The 17,321-nt window shown below is 42.0% G+C and overlaps 1 protein-coding gene across 2 annotated transcripts in view; it reads left to right on the top strand.

Annotated features, from left to right (window-relative positions):
- Nucleotides 1-2,117: 2,117 nt before the first annotated feature.
- Nucleotides 2,118-17,321, top strand: part of rnf217 (ring finger protein 217) — a 101,257-nt gene continuing 86,053 nt past the window's right edge. The window contains exon 1 of one of the 2 annotated variants that reach the window (XM_033021200.1): nucleotides 2,118-3,891. In XM_033021200.1, the coding sequence (XP_032877091.1) occupies nucleotides 2,494-3,891 (1,398 nt within the window). In that variant the 5' untranslated portion in view covers nucleotides 2,118-2,493. The remainder of the gene's footprint in view (nucleotides 3,892-17,321) is intronic. The other variant, XM_033021199.1, reaches the window with a different exon arrangement.

Consider the following 17,321-nt stretch of genomic DNA (forward strand, 5'->3'; position numbering starts at 1 on the left):
TGACAGGACTGCTGTATGTTGATAGAATGGAGCGGCTGGGCTTGTATACCCTGGAATTTAGAAGGATGAGAGGATATCTTATTGAACCATGTAAGATTATTAAGGACTTGGAAACACTAGAGGCAGGAAACATGTTCCCGATGTTGGGGGAGTCCAGAGACAGGGGTCACACTTTTTCACACAGGGTTGTGAATCTGTGGAATTCTCTGCCTCAGAGGGCGGTGGAGGCTGGTTCTCTGGATGCTTTCAAGAGAGAGCTAGGCAGAGCTCTTAAAGATAGCAGAATTAGTGGATATGGGGCGTAGGCAGGAATGGGGTACTGATTGTGATCAGCATGATCACATTGAATGGCGATGCTTGCTCGAAGGGCCAAATAGCCTACTCCTTCACCTATTGTCTGCCATCAGCAGTTGTATCATCAATGAAGATAAGTGAGCCAGTACCATGTTTCACAGATGAGGTGGTACGCTTTGGATCTTGGGCTGTTCCTTCTCTCATATTTTGCTCTTGGCATCACTCTGATATGTTAATCTTCATCTCATCTGCCCACAAGACCTTTTTCCAGAACTGTGGTTGCTCTTTTAAGTACTTCATGGCAAACTGTAACCTGGCCATCCCATATTTGCGGCTAACCAGTGGTTTGCATCATGTAGTGTAGCCTCTATATTTCTGTTCATGGTCTTCTGCGGACAGTGGTCATTCACAAATCCACACCTGACTCCTGAAGAGTGTTTCTGATCTGTCGGACAGGTGTTTGGGGATTTTTCTTTATTATAGAGAAATTCTTCTGTCATCAGCTGTGGAGGTCTTCCTTGGCCTGCCAGTCCCTTTGCGATTAGTAAGCTCACCAGTGCTCTTTTTCTTCCTAATGATGTTCCAAACAGTTGATTTTGGTAAGCCTAAGGTTTGGCTGATGTCTCTAACATTTTAATTCTTGTTTCTCAGTCTCATAATGGCTTCTTTGACTTTCATTGCCACAACTTTGGTCCTCATGTTGATAAACAGCAATAAAAATTTCCAAAGGTGATGGAAAGACTGGAAGAAAGACAATGTGCTGATAGATCTCTTATACCTGCATGAAGGAGACAATTAAACACACCTGAGCAATTACAAACACCTGTGAAGCCATGTGTCCCAAACATTATGGTGCAATGAAATGGGGGGGGGGGGGGGACTATGGATAAACACAACTGTAATTTCTACATGGTGAAACCAAAATGTATTAAAATGCCTTTATTAAAATCAGACAATGTGCACTTTAACCACATGTGATTTTTTTAATTACAAATCTCAAATTGTGGAGTACAGAGGCAAATAAATAAAGGATGGGTCTTTGTTCCAAACATTATGGAGGGCACTGTAGATAATTGAGGCAGTCCTCATAAAGATTGCAGCTTCTTGCAAGATATAATTTAAAGTAACTCCTCCAGCACCATGTTGTGAATGGTTTGTGTTCAGATAAAGACCATTTAATTTTGACATTATTATTTATTCTGTATTGTGACCTTGTTTTTTTACTGTGCAATTACTGTCCCCCTCTCTATCGTGTTGTTTATCCCATATTGCCCTGTTGGTTTGACCTTTCTAAAACCCTAAATGTTTCCTTATTTAAATTATCATCTTTCCCACACTTGTATTTTCTACCTTGTCACTTTGCAGATTGTTCTGCCCCATGCCTTTTTCAGTTGCAACCAAAAATACCAAATACCAATTTATCAAGTCCTGGTCTGCAGAATGGAGATCTTCTGAGCTTGGTAAAATTTGCTGTCCATATTTCTTGCTTCTTTGCTAAATTGCCTTTTCATCTACATATCCTGTAGCAAGTATCCTGGAACTTTTAGAGACAAGGACGCCCTGGAAGTTGTCCAGTGCACTTTTCATTTTAGGTGCATTTTTTATTTTGCCAGTCAATGACATTGGTATGTTATGAGAAACTTTAATTCCCTTCTTCCATTTACTTGCAAAATACTTGTATTGTCCAAGCCGGCCTACAAAACCTTTTCATTGATCCAATAACCATTAGTGTAAAACTTTTTTAATATATCTTCTTTGGGGATAACTTTATTCCAAGAATACTGGTTATTTTTTGGGAGGCGTTCCGATTCCCCAGTCTTCTGATATTTACGGCAACAACGCGTCCGCATTTCTTATGGGGATTACAGTAGCGCCGAACAGCTGAATCGATCCGACTTTGTTGTGAAAGTATGAATCTAGGAAATAGCCTGCACGGTAATACATGGGAAGCTCCCGGTTTGTGAAATCGTGCCGAATCTGCCCTTTCGTAAATCGGTGCGGGATTGGAGTGTGTTCTGGGAATGAATATTCCGGGAAGAGGAAAAACGACGTTGCTGAAATCTTGCATTTAAAAGGCTTTTCAATTCCACCTCCTTTAAAATGAAGTGAACGAGTGAATGTTTTCGGTGGCGATCGTGAAAATAGGGAGAGTGGGACCCGGAAGCAGATGCAGGACTAAGCTTGTTTCGATCTGTGCCTATGGGATTGGAGTCAGGAATGGAAGATGAAAGTGCAAGAGATGGGGGAGACATGCTTACGTCCAGCGAGGATGAAGATGCGGCCGAGAACGTGCGGGCCACGGAACTTCCACCCCGTGGAGTGGAAAGCCCCGACGTTGCAGCCGGCCGGCAGCACAGGGAGGAGCATTCCACCCGGCTGGCGCCCGAGCACGGCTCCTGTTCGCCGCCCGCCAACCTACACAGCAACGAGCAGCGTCCGGCCGGGCTGCAGCTTTGCCCCGTACCTGCTGACCTACACAGCAACGAGCGGCGTCCCCCAGGGCTGCAGCCTTGCAATCCGCCCGCCGACCTGCACGGCAACGAGCGGCGTCCCTCCGGGCTGCAGCCTTGCAATCCGCCCGCCGACCTGCACGGCAACGAGCGGCGTCCCTCCGGGCTGGAGCCTTGCCCCGCTGACCTGCACTGCAACGAGCGGCGTCCCTCCGGGCTGGAGCCTTGCCCCGCTGACCTGCACTGCAACGAGCGGCGTCCCTCCGAGCTGGAGCCTTGCCCCGCTGACCTGCACTGCAACGAACATCGTCCGGCCGGGCTGGAGCCTTGCCCCGCTGACCTGCACTGCAACGAGCGGCGTCCCTCCGGGCTGGAGCCTTGCCCCGCTGACCTGTACTGCAACGAGCGGCGTCCCTCCGAGCTGGAGCCTTGCCCCGCTGACCTGCACTGCAACGAACATCGTCCGGCCGGGCTGGAGCCTTGCAATCCGCCTGCTGACCTGCACAGCAACGAGCAGCGTCCGGCCGGGCTGGAACCTTGCAATCCGCCTGCTGACCTGCACAACAACGAGCAGCATCCCCCCAGGCTCCAGCCTTGCCCCGCAGCCGCCGACGAGCACAACACCGAGCAGCGTCCCAGCCGCCTGGCGCACGGGCTCCAGCCTTGCCCGCCGTCTGCTGATCAGCAGCAGCGTCCCGCCGGACTCGAACCCTGCCCGGAGCACGAGAGCCAAGAGAACAATGAGGACTGTGCCCGCGTGGCCGCCCAGCAGGGACGCCCGTGGCCGGGGTCGGAGCTCTCGCAACACGTTTACTGCACTGTCTACTGTGTGGAAAACGAGAATCACCAGAGCTCGGCACTAAAGGACGAAGGCGAACAGACCAATTACCCCTCTGAATCAGGCCGATCCACACCGACCGCCCTCGGTCGCCAGACACCAACAACTTTAAGACTTTCCATCACGGAACCCTTCAACATCTCCCAGCAAATCGACATTAATTCATTGGGAAACCTTTACGTCGGAGAGTATACACAGTTAATTATTTTGACCTGTCGAGTTTGCCTGGATGATAAACCCATCCGACCGCTTCCTTGTTGCAAGAAGGCTGTGTGTGAAGAATGTTTGAAGAGATATCTCAGCAATCAGGTAATCTCAACCCCTCTTCTAGGAATAGGGATTTCTGGGGTTCCCTTTAGAGCAGATAATACAAGGATAATGCAATGATCCTGATTAATCTGCCTTGGAAGTGTTTGATAGCTGAGGTTTTACAGTTAGTTCTGATTACTGCAGGGGATCTTGTTCCATGGCTATCTCTTCTTCAACACCCTTAAAATCCATCGTTATTGGCTGCTTAGTCGTGCTCTTGATTTCCAATGCCTTGTAATTTTTTTTATTTTAATACATGGAAACATTTGAACACGTGGTCGTTGGAGACGTTTAAATCCCTCCAGTTTAAATTCCATTTGGAATATTTTGGAGGACCAAGAAACCAAGACCTTCCAACATTTGGGAATGTTGAGGATTTATGGCTGTGCCACCCTTATTCTAAGTGAAAAAATATCTTCGTCACAACCATTCCTACCAGTAACGTAAAATCTATGACTCTTAAGTATAAAACAAAACAAATTATTGGAGGAAACAACATCTGGGGAGGGAATGGATAGAGGAAGTTTTATGTCAGAATTACTGCAACTGCAGTCAGTTTATCTCCAATCTATGGGCCCTTAGCATTTGAACCCTCACCCAAGCAAAACAGCCCCTTCCTATTTTATCAAAATGTGCCTCAATTAGGTTCCCTCAGAGTTTTTCTGTGCTACAGAAAAGTTTCTGTGCTACAAAAAAGTATCAGGTTCCTAACATCTATACTTATCCCTAGTCCTTACCTTTCACCCCATCAGCCGTCACATACAAAACATAATGCTCAGACATTTTCGCCATCTCCAACGGGATCCCACCACAAGTCACATCTTCCCATCTCCATCCCTTTCAGTTTCCACGGAGACTGTTTCCTCTGCAACTCCCTGGTTACCTCTTCCCTTCCCACCCAAACCACCCCCTCCCCAAGTACCTTCCCCTGCAACTGCAGAAGATGCAACACCCGTCCCTATACCTCCTCCCATGACGCTGTCCAGGGAACCCACCCCGACAGTCCTTTCAGGTTAGGCAGAGGTTCACTTGCACCTCCTCCAACCTCATGTACTGTATTCGTTGTTCAAGTTGTGGACTCTTATACATCGGCAAAACCAAACGTAGACTGGCGATCGTTTCGCTGAACACCTTCACTCAGTCTGCTTGGACCTACTTGATCTCCCGGTTGCTAAACACTTTTTAATTCCCCTTCCTATTCCCACATTGACCTTTCTGTCCTTGGCTTCCTCCATTGTCAGAGTGAGGCTAAATGCAAATTGGAGGAACAGCATCTCAAATTTCTCTTGGGCAGCTTACAACCCAGGGGTATGAATATTGATTTATTTAACTTCAAGTAACCCCTACATTCCCTCTCACTCCATCCCTCCCCCACTCAAGTCACATCGTTCTCACCTAGCTATGGCTAACAATGGCCTGTTTCCTTTATCATTGTTACTTTTTTGCATATCTTTCATTCATTTGTTGTATATCTCTCTCTACATCATCGGCTATATCTATAGTTTCCCTTTCCCGGTACTTTCAGTCTGAAGAAGCGTCACCCATTCCTTCTCTCCAGAGATGCTGCCTGTCCCGCTGAGTTACTCCAGCATTTTTTGTCTATCTTCGGTTTAAACCGTCAGTTCCTTTCTACACATCTATACTTATTTGCTCCTCTGCAACTACTTCTGTGCTGCAATACATTTTTTGTGGTATGATGAGCAGAACTGTACACGGTACCAAAGTATAGCTTATTTTTATGCCTTAGCTGATGAAAGAAGGCCTGTCATATGTCTTTTTTCACTCCCTTATCTACCTGTACAGCTGCTTTTGCAGATGAATGGTCATATGCATCAAGGTCCCTCTGTTCGTGAACATATCTTGATATCCTCCCATTGCCATGTTACATTACATCAAGCTTCTCTGGGTTAAATATAATTTGTCACTTTTTTCCACAGACCAGATCATCAGTATCTTCTGATAACAAAAGCTTTCCTCTCTGTCAACACCATCTGATTAATTACATTTAAATTCCATTTAAGAAGTACTTCCTATGTTATTCTAAAAGCAAAATACTGCAGAGGCTGAAATTTTGAAATATAAACAGTCAATTCTAAAGTATTTGGAAGAGTATAGTCTGGATTTTCTGTTTCTACTTTCTATTTTGTTTGCGTACATTTGGGAGTGTTGCAAAATGATTCAGTGCTTTTGTCACTAATGAAACTGGCAGGTTGTTTCTATTTATCAGATTAAGATTAATTGAGGGGAGTTTGCTCCAAGCAAACACTTGATTACTGAGGTCAGTCAACGATGAGTGATGTATTTGATTTTAAAATGGTAATATCACGATATTCTGTGTTTATTTTTCTGACAGTTAACGATTGAATTATACATTGCGGCAACTTCAAAATATTTTATTAAATCGATGTCCTTGTGCATTTGCATAATAAAATAGGAACTTGGATCATGCTGTTAGTATTAATACCAGAAATATAAAGGCAAACATTTTTTTCATAGAAATTGATTGATTTTTGAGTCTTGTGGCTTGAAGCTCGGATAGAGTGGATGTGGAGAGGATGTTTCCACTTGTGGGAGAGTCTAGGACTAGAGGTCATAGAATTAAAGGATATTCCTTTAGGAAGGAGATGAGGAGGAATTTCTTTAGTCAGAGGATGGTGAATCTGTGGAATTCTTTGCCACAGAAGGCGGTGGAGGCTATCAATAGATATTTTTAACGGGGTTATGGGAAGAAAGCAGGAGAATGGCGGAGTAGACTTGATGGGCCAAATGACTTAATTCCTCTCCTATCCCTTATGACCATATGTACAACAATTATGTGAGTTACAAATTAACTCCAGCATGAAACTGGGTAGTCATTTCGCAATATAATGTAGATTTCTGCCTTTGTTGGTCATGTTGCTGTATTGAGTGTCTAGTTATGATGTATTAAAATCCTGGAAACTAGACTTGTTTGTGAGTGAGCAAAATGTGATTTGCTTTGGAACACTGAAAGTAAATGATTATGTGAATGTAATTAATTGACTTCAGACCCTATCAAAAGAACATTGTTTCACATGGAATCAATCGAGCAGGGAAAAAAAGATCATTTGGTCCATCAAATCCAAACTATTTTTCTGGAGCATTCAGTTCCATCTCACTTCCATTCTAGTGGCCCTGCAAATTTATTTTTGCTAATTGCAAATTTGTTGCCAATTTTTCTTTATCAAACGTAACGCTCTCCATCTACCTTAATCTTACATAGAAACATAGAAAATAGGTTCAGGAGTAGGCCATTCGGCCCTTCGAGCCTGCACCGCCATTCAATATGATCATGGCTAATCATCCAACTCAGTATCCCATACCTGCCTTCTCTCCATACCCCCTGATCCCTTTTGCCACAAGGGCCACATCTAACTCCCTCTTAAATATGGCCAATGAACTGGCCTCAACTACTTTCTGTGGCAGCGAATTCCACAGATTCACCACTCTGTGTGAATTTTTTTTTCTCATCTCGGTCCTAGACTTCCCCCCCCTTATCTTTAAACTGTGACCCCTTGTTCTAGACTTCCCCAACATTGGGAACAATCTTCCTGCATCTAGCCTGTCCAACCCCTTAAGAATTTTGTAAGTTTCTATAAGATCCCCCCTCAATCTTCTAAATTCTAGCGAGTACAAGCCGAGTCTATCCAGTCTTTCTTCATATGAAAGTCCTGCCATCCCAGGAATCAGTCTAGTGAACCTTCTCTGTACTCCCACTATGGCAAGAATGTCTTTCCTCAGATTAGGAGACCAAAACTGTATGCAAAACCAGGTGTGGTCTCACCAAGGCCCTGTACAACTGCAGTAGAACCTCCCTGCTCCTATACTCAAATCCTTGTGCTATGAATGCTAACATACCATTCGCTTTCTTCACTGCCTGCTGCACCTGCATGCCTACTTTCAATGACTGGTGTACCATGACACCCAGGTCTCGTTGCATCTCCCCTTTTCCTAATCGGCCACCATTCAGATAATAGTCTACTTTCTATTCTTGCCACCAAAGTGGATAACCTCACATTTATCCACATTGTACTGCATCTGCCATGCATTTGCCCACTCACCCAACCTATCCAAGTCAACTTGCAGCCTCCTAGCTAACACTGCCCCTCAGCTACGTGTCATCCGCAAACTTGGAGAAGTTGCATTCAATTCCCTCGTCCAAATCATTAATATATATTGTAAATAGCTGGTGTCCCAGCACTGAGCCTTGCGGTACCCCACTAGTCACTGCCTGCCATTCTGAAAAGGACCCGTTTACTCCTACTCATTGCTTCCTGTCTGCCAGCCAGTTCTCCATCCACATCAATACTGAACCCCCAATACCGTGTGCTTTAAGTTTGCATACTAATCTCTTATGAAGGACCATGTCGAAAGCCTTCTGAAAGTCCAGATATAACACATCCACTGGTTCTCCCTTATCCACTCTACTAGTTACATCCTCGAAAAATTCTATAAGATTCGTCAGACATAATTTACCTTTCATAAATCCATGCTGACTTTGTCCAATGATTTCACCACTTTCCAAATGTGCTGCTATCCCATCTTTAATAACTGACTCTAGCATTTTCCCCACTACTGATGTTAGACTAACTGGTCTGTTGTTAATAAGCAGTTAATCTTGTTAATAAGCATTTCTATATGGTGAATTGTAAAATATCCTTAACATCCATGTCAACACTATCTTCTACATTATTCTAAATTCCCTTCATTCAAAAAAATATTTGGTCATCTATGATCTGGTACCAATCCTTACTGCTTAATTACTTACATTTCTTGTTAATTTTTCCCCCTAATTTAGAGAAATTAATATTATGTCAATGCCTTCTGCTGCCTCCATCGCCACTTCATGCAGAGCAAGCAACTTGTACAGTCGAAGCACAGCCAACCATGCCAGTGAATGCTATATATTACTTTTCACCTCTTCCATTGCTCTTCCATTTCCCCTTATGCTGTTAAGTTTATCAGGGACACTTCCTGAGGGAAAATTGATATAGAGTCATAAAGTATTACAGTGTGGAAATAGGCCCTTCGGCCCAACTTACCCACACCGGCCAACATGTCCCAGCTATACTAGTCCCACGTGCCTGCGCCTGGTCCATATCCCTCCAAACTTGTCCTATCCATGTACCTGCCTAACTGCTTCTTAAATGTTGGGATAGTCCCACCCTCAACTACCTACTCTGGCAGCTTGTTCCATACACCCACCACCCTTTGTGAAAAAGTTACCCCTCAGATTCCTATCTAATCTTTTCCCCTTCCCCTTCATCTGGTCCTTGAGCAAGAGATTCTGTGCATCTACCCGATCTATTCCTCTCATGATTTTATACACCTCAATAAGATCACCCCTCATCCTCCTGCGCTCCAAGGAATAGAGACTGCATTTTGTTGTCTCTGTACTGTACACTGACAATGACAATTAAAGTTGAATCTGAATCTGAATCTGAGACCCAGCCTACTCAACCTCTCCCTGTAGCTCAGACCCTCTAGCCCTGGCAACATCCTCGTAAATCTTCCCTGAACCATTTCAAGCTTGACAATATCTTTCCTATAACATATTGGTTCACTTAATCTGCCAGTGGATTTGTAGTATGGTTGATATATTGCCGTTGTTTTGAGGTGCATGCTGTAAATGTCTAACTCACAGAAATACATAGGTGGGCAGAGATCATTGCTGCTTGATACACAATAAGTTTTGTGCGAGTTTGAGATTGTGATCTTGGGCCATTTTGGGAATTCGGTCATAATGGTGAATTAAGTAATCGATACCTGCCCTCTCTGAGATGTGGTTCTTAAAATATAGGAGGTGGCCCACATTTTCCAAGGTTGTTCTGTTGTTTTGTTATTTTGTTGGAGGGGAGTGCGCAGTTGGGGAATGTTCATAAAGGTCATTTGTTTTCAGGATGTTCAGTATAAGACGTATGCTTTAGTGAATGAGTCATGATGACAGGAAGATCAGCGAGCATATCTACATATTTGTAAGCGTCATTGACGTAATGCCGCTCAACAACTGAAGTTGGGCAAGGTTGATTCTAGGATGGGTGATGTAAGTTGAACAGTTTTCCATTTATTTGTCGATTAGTTCTGTTCCTGTGGGATTCGGGGTGGAATGTACAACAGCATGGTGAGAAAAATAAAAGGAAGTGTTGTAGCAATGGCACAGCCTTGCTTGAAATGTGTGTAAACATAAACTGAGACTGGCTTTGTTGTGGACCTATAGGTTAGGATAAGCAAACAAACATCAGCTTCCTCTTGCAGGCCACTGTCCCCAGCCCTAATTATACCTTGTCATTGGGCTGCTCATTATTATTTGTTCACATGCCTGCCTCCAGACTGCCTAAGCAGATACTCAAATCTAAATTCTGTCATGAAAGAGATCATCAGAGGAAAAGATTGAAGGATGTTCCCAGAGCTGCTTTGAAAGGTGCAGCATCTCCACATGGAATATATCTTGGGAATCCTCATGGGACTACACGGCCTACGACTATGCAAAGTGGTGAAGCAGCTTTTGGGATGGCACAGTATAATTTGAATCCATGCGCACAGGGAGAGTAATTGGCAGGAGGACACCACCTACCAAACTACCCATTTTCCCATCCCACCAACCCCTTCTGTATTGATCTCATTAGTCAACATAGAATTTGAGCGAAGGTGAGTCGTCTTTGTTCTTGAGGGAATACCTAAGACTAAGAGGGAGTAAACACTAACACAAAGTGCTCAATAAAACCCACACTTTATCTCTAATTATTATTTATATGCCAGTGAAAGATTTTCAAATTATTTTCTTATTTTAACTGTGTGGACTTGTTGCAGATCAAATGTGCAAATTTCATTTAATCTGTAGAACTGCACTTTATGCAATAACATTGATATTTCTACAAAACCGTTATAACTATCTTTTAAAAAGTAGAATTCAAACTAATATCTTTACCCTAGCCTCAAAAGTGTACAAAGTTGATACATAATGCAATTTTCAAAAGTTAGGAAGCATAAATGTTTGTGTTGGTGTTTATCCTTTAAATATAATTGCTGAAGTAATGTTCTACAATGGTATCTTGTTTATACTAAAGACAAATACTACATTCTATTGTCCTTCAATATAATAACTGTGAAACTGATTTGTGTCAAGTACAAAATGTTAAGTGACCTAATGGCCAGAATATGTTGCCAGTGGCAATCTATCTCACTTCCTGTTGTAAGGATTTCTGCCAGTGTTACTTGATCTCCAAATAGTCTTGATCTCCGCTCTATGATCTTTGGTCTTGATCCTAAATGACAAAGGCATACCTGGCAAAAGAGCCATGCTCTATGTAATGCCTTCAGGTTGTGTGATGTGAGGTGGGGGAGTGGGTTGTGACTTGCGGTTGGTGCTAACAGAATAATCCTCTTGAAGTAGTTGAAAATATCTTTGACAGCCAGCTAAGAAGACAGCGTAGCTGGCAGTCAATACTTCAAACCTCTAAATTGTTCTGCATTTCCAAAAATTATTGAGGAACATTCGGGAACAATAAACTGAAGAATTAATGATGGTTTAAAACTAATATATTAAAACAGAACAATTTAACGTGGGATGATGTGCAATTACCTAATTTGATGAAAAACATATTTCAATGATGTACGATTGCAGGGATCTTGGATGAAGAGCGATCTGTATGTCCAAGTCAATGACTCACAAAAAGCTGGAATACAGGTACAGCAATTGATTAGGAAAACCAGAAGAGTATTATTATTATTGCAGGGAGAATTGAATGCAAACCTATGACCTTATGCTCCTGTATATCTTCTTCATAGATAGTCCCTTCGGATTAAGGAAGATGTGATCCCACATTAGTTTTGTGTGTTCTGATGTAGATCATGAGGTTGATGTGGGAATCGTAGGTGAGGCAGATGGTAGCCAATTGGGTGGGTGGTTTGAGAGCACATGCGCTCCTTCCTGTATTGAGGTCCTCTGGGTGCTGCAGAGAACTAGCTTTGAGGTTTTCAATGGCAGACCAAATGCGTTTTAATCATCTTGAGTGATCATGGACAAAGTTATTCCCTGGGATCTGTGTAGATATTGCAATTTTTCAAGAAAGCGTCTTGGAATCTTTCCTCTCCTTACCTGGTAATTTCTTCCCATGACAGAACAGGGAATAGAATGTCTGTTTTTTAGGAATATGGCCTCGCACATGTAAACGGAAACGCTTATCTAACATAAGCAAGTGAATTATGAGATCAACATTGGATGTTGGCATAGGAGTGTACACTGATTTGTCTTCTCGTGAATTTGGAGGATTTTATGTAGTCAGCAACGATTATATTTTTCCAGTGCCGAGGTATGCCTGCCATATTGGACCAGGTCTCAGCAATGCATATAGAAGGGCAGCGTTCACTGCTGTCTATAAACCATTCATTGTTTGCCAAATCTGAGGTCTTGATCTTTAATTCTTCATTTCCTCAACCATGGACTGTACTGGTGCATAAAAGACAGCAGTGGGTTTCGTCATCAATGTCCACCTTTACCAAAAGGTTGCTCCTCAGCTATGGAAGTGGTTCACATTTTCCAGAATCTCACTGTGACCTTCTATTGTCAGAGGACATTGTGGTGAAGTTGGGACAGGTTGCACCTTTTGTATTGCAGATGTTGTGCTTCAGTGAAAGTCCCAGGTGGACAGTGTACAACTATACAGTACAGTTTGGTCTTCCGTTTTAATGAAGGATGTTAGTGAATTAGATGTAGCTCAGAAAAGATCGATCTAACCTCTGGAATGGGTGGATTGTCTTATGATGAAAGGTTGCATAGCCCAGGTTTGTATCTGCTGGAGTTTATAAACATGTGCAGATTTATAATACAATAATACTTTATTAGCCAAGTATGTTTTGCAACATACGAGGAATTTCAGTGAAATATGTAAAATCAGTAAGGATCTTGACAGGATTGATGTGGAGCAGATGTTTCCTCTTATGAGCTTAGAACTAGGGGTCAATCGTTTTTTCTTTGGAACTCTCTTGCTCAAAGAAGTAGAGACTTCAAGAGAGTTCCAACAATTTTATTGTCATGTGTCCCAAAACGGAACAATGAAATTCTTACTTGCAGCAACACAACCAAACATAGTACTCTGTAAACACCATAATAAACAAAGAAGGTTCATTTATGCAGTAAACCGTTCACAATATGGGGGAGGGGAGGGGAGGGGGGCGGGGGTGGGTGCAATGGGTGCATCGGTCCACTATAACCAAAATCTGCTGTATAAAGGTCTGTTATTGCAAGCGTTTACTATATAATAAAGACAGAAACGATGGCCCCAAGTCAATGTAGCTTGGAGCTTGGAGCTTATTTGGAAGTTGTACTATTAAATAGCCTGGTGGTCGTAGGGAAATAGCTTCTCTTGTACCTGCATGTTACAGTTTTACGGTTCCTATACCACCTTCCTAATAGCAGGAATGAAAGAAAGTGCAGGCAGGGTGGTGTGGCTCTCTGATGCTGGCTGCCTTTTTGAGACAGCAAATCCTGGAGATCCCTTCGATGGTGAGGAGATCAGTATCTGTGGTGGAGTGGGCAGTGTTCACTACATTTTGCAATCTTCTTCGTTCCTGGGTGTTCAAGATGCCATACCAGGCAACTTTATTTCTTTAAGGCGGAGATAGATAAATAGATAAATCCTTGATTTAGTGAGGAGATGATGGTAACCAGAGATGGGCCAGAGTGCAGAAGTGAAGTCACAAGCAGATCAGTCACAATCTTATTAAATAGCAGAGGTTTCAGAGCCTATTCCTGTTCATAATTCTTATGTTTATATAAATGAGCTTTGTTCTTTCTTTAGGGTTTTATTGGATTGGTTCCTGAATGTTTTATTCTTAAGCATTTAACCATGCCATAAATGAAAGCTAAGTTAAAGGTAAAAGTAACTGCAAAAAAGGAATGTAAAATCCTTTGGTCTCCTGTACAGATTTGAGAGTTTCCCCTAACAGGAATGATTAAACATACTTGGAAAAATACGTTGGATGGGTTGACCAAATGCCATGTACAAAATGGTGAACTGGTTTAATACTCCAAATTTCGAGAAGATGTTTCCAACTCTGTGCTTCCTAACAAGAATAGAATGTATCGAGATTATCTTAAAGATTTTTATAAAGTATGTTTACTCACAAAATTCTAAGATTATGGCGCTTACGACCGCAAGAAGTATTACAGGCATTGTTGCAATAATGGGAGATTTACATCAGGAACAAATAAATAAATAATGTGTGACTAGGATTTGATGAAGGGTTATATGTTGAGCTCATGTGGAGCATAAAAATGTCTCAGCCCGGAACGTCACCCATTCCTTCTCTCCAGAGATGCTGCCTGTCCCACTGAGTTATTGCAGCATTTGTGTCTTCGGTGTAAACCAGCATCTGCATTTTCTTCCTTAACATCAAGATTGCTCAAATTACTTGTACCAATTAGCTGGTTTCTGTGCTAGAAATTCTATGTAATTCCCATCGATATGGCTAGAACTCACAAACAAATCTTCATTTTGGACCCCATATCTGAAGAATAATGTGCTGGCTCTGGAGAGGAGGAGGTTTACGAGAATGATCGCAGGAATGAGTAAGTTAACATATGATTAGCGTTTGATGGCGCTATACTCACTGGAGTTCAGAAGAATGAGGGGGGACCTCATTGAAACTTACTGAATAGTGAAAGGCCTGGTCAGAGAGAATGTGGAGAGGATGTTTCCACTAGTGCGAGAGTCTAGGACCAAAGGTCTTAGCCTCAGAATAAAAAAACACTAAATAAAAGGAAGGAGATGAGGAGGAATTTAGTCGGAGGGTGATGAATCTGTGGAATTCATTGCAACAGAAGGATGTGGAGGCCAATGGATATTTTTAAGGTAGAGGTCGATAGATTCTTGATAACGATGGGTGTCTGTGGTTATGGGGAGATGGGAGGAGAATGGAGTTGAGAGGGAAAGATAGATCAGCCATGATTGAATGGCAGGGTAGACTTGATGGGCCAAATGGCCTAATTCTGCTCCTATCACATGAACTTATTAAAAAGACATAATTAGAACACAAAATTATGGTATCATTGGTGAATTCCCGTTTTGTTTTATGTCCCAATTTAACAATTTATTTGTTTTTATCATAATCTGTTGACTGATTTGCTTTTCAGAAATATGCAAATATCCAAGTCTTGCACTTGTCTCCCAGTTCCAAACTATCATTGCACAGTGTATTACATTTCATTTGGTAGTTGGTTAGAAATGACATTCAAATGGGTCTCTATATCAAATTAATTTTGTTGACATCCAGTTGTTGAATAAACTCAATCTGCCACCAAAAGCAAAGGTCTGGAACATGATTAGTGAATTATTATTTTCATATGGTTAATGAGCAGTCTATTGAAGTTAGAAATTACTCCATGTTTTTTTGTTCTGTTATCAAACATGTGGAAACATATGTGCATCAGGGGAACACATTCTTAATGACCCTGATGTCTTTTCATGAAACATTACAATATAGATGGATGGATCTCTCATCTATCTGCCTCCGTTTGATTTCTTCTCCTGGAGGTGGACCATGTTTAAGGTTTAAATTTCAGGACAATGATCCGACAGTGCTCCAGTTCTGATTACAAAATATGTATGACCTCAAAGTCTCACAGGCAAGCGGCAGTTTCCAGTGAGGCAGTACGGATAGAACTCAGAAATTGTAAAGGATTCTGAGAACTTTGCCAAATGCTCTTAAATTTTATTACCAGCTTGACATCAGCACACTTTTCACGGTGGCAATTGGCTGGCAATGAGTTGGACTGTCTAATTTGTACTCTTCTGAAGTTAGATATTGCAGATGACTTTTAACTAAAATAATTTTGTTCGGCAGTAAAAATGTACCTTATCCTTGTAAAATGTAGTTCAACATATCTAGTTCTTATTCTTATTAGTCCTTAAAGATAACGTTGCAGATTATTCGATATAGCTTGTATGTTCTAGGGACATAATTGAAACTATTATTTCGTAGATTTGCACCTAATACAAAATGGTGACACGTGCCAATACTTTGCCACAATATTAATTTGCACTTGCACAGTATCCTGTGTTATTTATAGTTGCTTCAGGATACTTAAGAGTTAATCAGAAGTCAATGGTTATCATGCTAAAGAAGGGGATATGAGGACAATAGACAAAGGTGCAGGAGTAGGCCATTTGGCCCTTCGAAACAGCACCGCCATTCAATGTGATCATGGCTGATCATAAGCTAAGGGTTATAGTAGAGGCAGATTATGAGAGGTCATTTCCGAGGAGCATTTATGGAAGGGCAATAAAATAAATTGTAGTACATGGATCCTAGCCAGTTAAATGAAAGGGAAGAAATTAGTTCACACACAAGTTAAATCATTCCACAATCGTGGCAGGACATTTTGCTCTCTTGCACTCGAGGTGTCTGCTTTTTGAAGTTGTTGGAAAAATGTTGTTTATGTTTCATTATCTATGCAAGAGGCACAGCATGTTCCGTTTCACCTTCCATGCTGACAGTGCAGTATCATGACTGCTCAAAAGATACATTGGACTTGAAATTTTGGTTGCTAATTGATCGTCCAAACTGTTCAGTGTGTTGACCTGGAAGCACTTGCTTATTTCAAGACAGAAGAAGACCACCTGGCACATGGGTCAAGTCCAGATAATCTCCATACATTGCTCATGTGAATAACAAACATGGTGCTTATTTTGAGGTCTATGTGGAGGACAGGAATGTCTTGCAGCAGTTGGTTCCATATGTGCTTGTTGAAAAAGCATGTCTGCAATGTTCTTAGACATAGAAAATATATTGTCAGTATATGAGACCAGCAGAGCATCTCTTGATCTCATAGACGAGCCGCGTCCCGATCAATAAAATAAGACACAAAGTGCTGGAGTAACTCAGTGGGTCGGGCAGCATTTTGGAGGAAGTGGATAGGTGACAGTTTGGGTTTGAACTCTTCTTCATTCTTGAAATATTGCCTATCTATTTATTCCACAGATGCTGTTTGACCTACTGAGTTACTCCAGTGCTTTGTGTTTTGCTCAAGATTCCAGCATCTGCAGTTCCTCATGTGATCAATAAATTAAATTGGAAGCACATTATCAGTTTATGTTTGTAACACTAATATTGATGTTTGTGAACCTAATATTGAGCAGGTTTGACAGGTTCTCTGTGCAAGCCACAGGCCAAGAGTTTGGTGGGGCAGGGCATGCTGACAAACTTACTCATGCACAATAGGTCTATTATATTTTCCTGCACTACTGGTGTGCCAGCAGAAGTGACACAGCAAAGATAATGAGGTGTTTGTCTTTTAGTGAACCATGGGACAAAATTGTTGTTAATCACAGGTAAGAGGAATAGGTAGAAGGGCTTTTAAGATTAGATAAATGCACTTTCAAATATGATATGGTAAAAGATAGATTGTGTTG

This window comes from Amblyraja radiata, chromosome 5 (assembly GCF_010909765.2).
Source record: "Amblyraja radiata isolate CabotCenter1 chromosome 5, sAmbRad1.1.pri, whole genome shotgun sequence".
In the NCBI taxonomy this organism is placed as follows: domain Eukaryota; kingdom Metazoa; phylum Chordata; class Chondrichthyes; order Rajiformes; family Rajidae; genus Amblyraja; species Amblyraja radiata.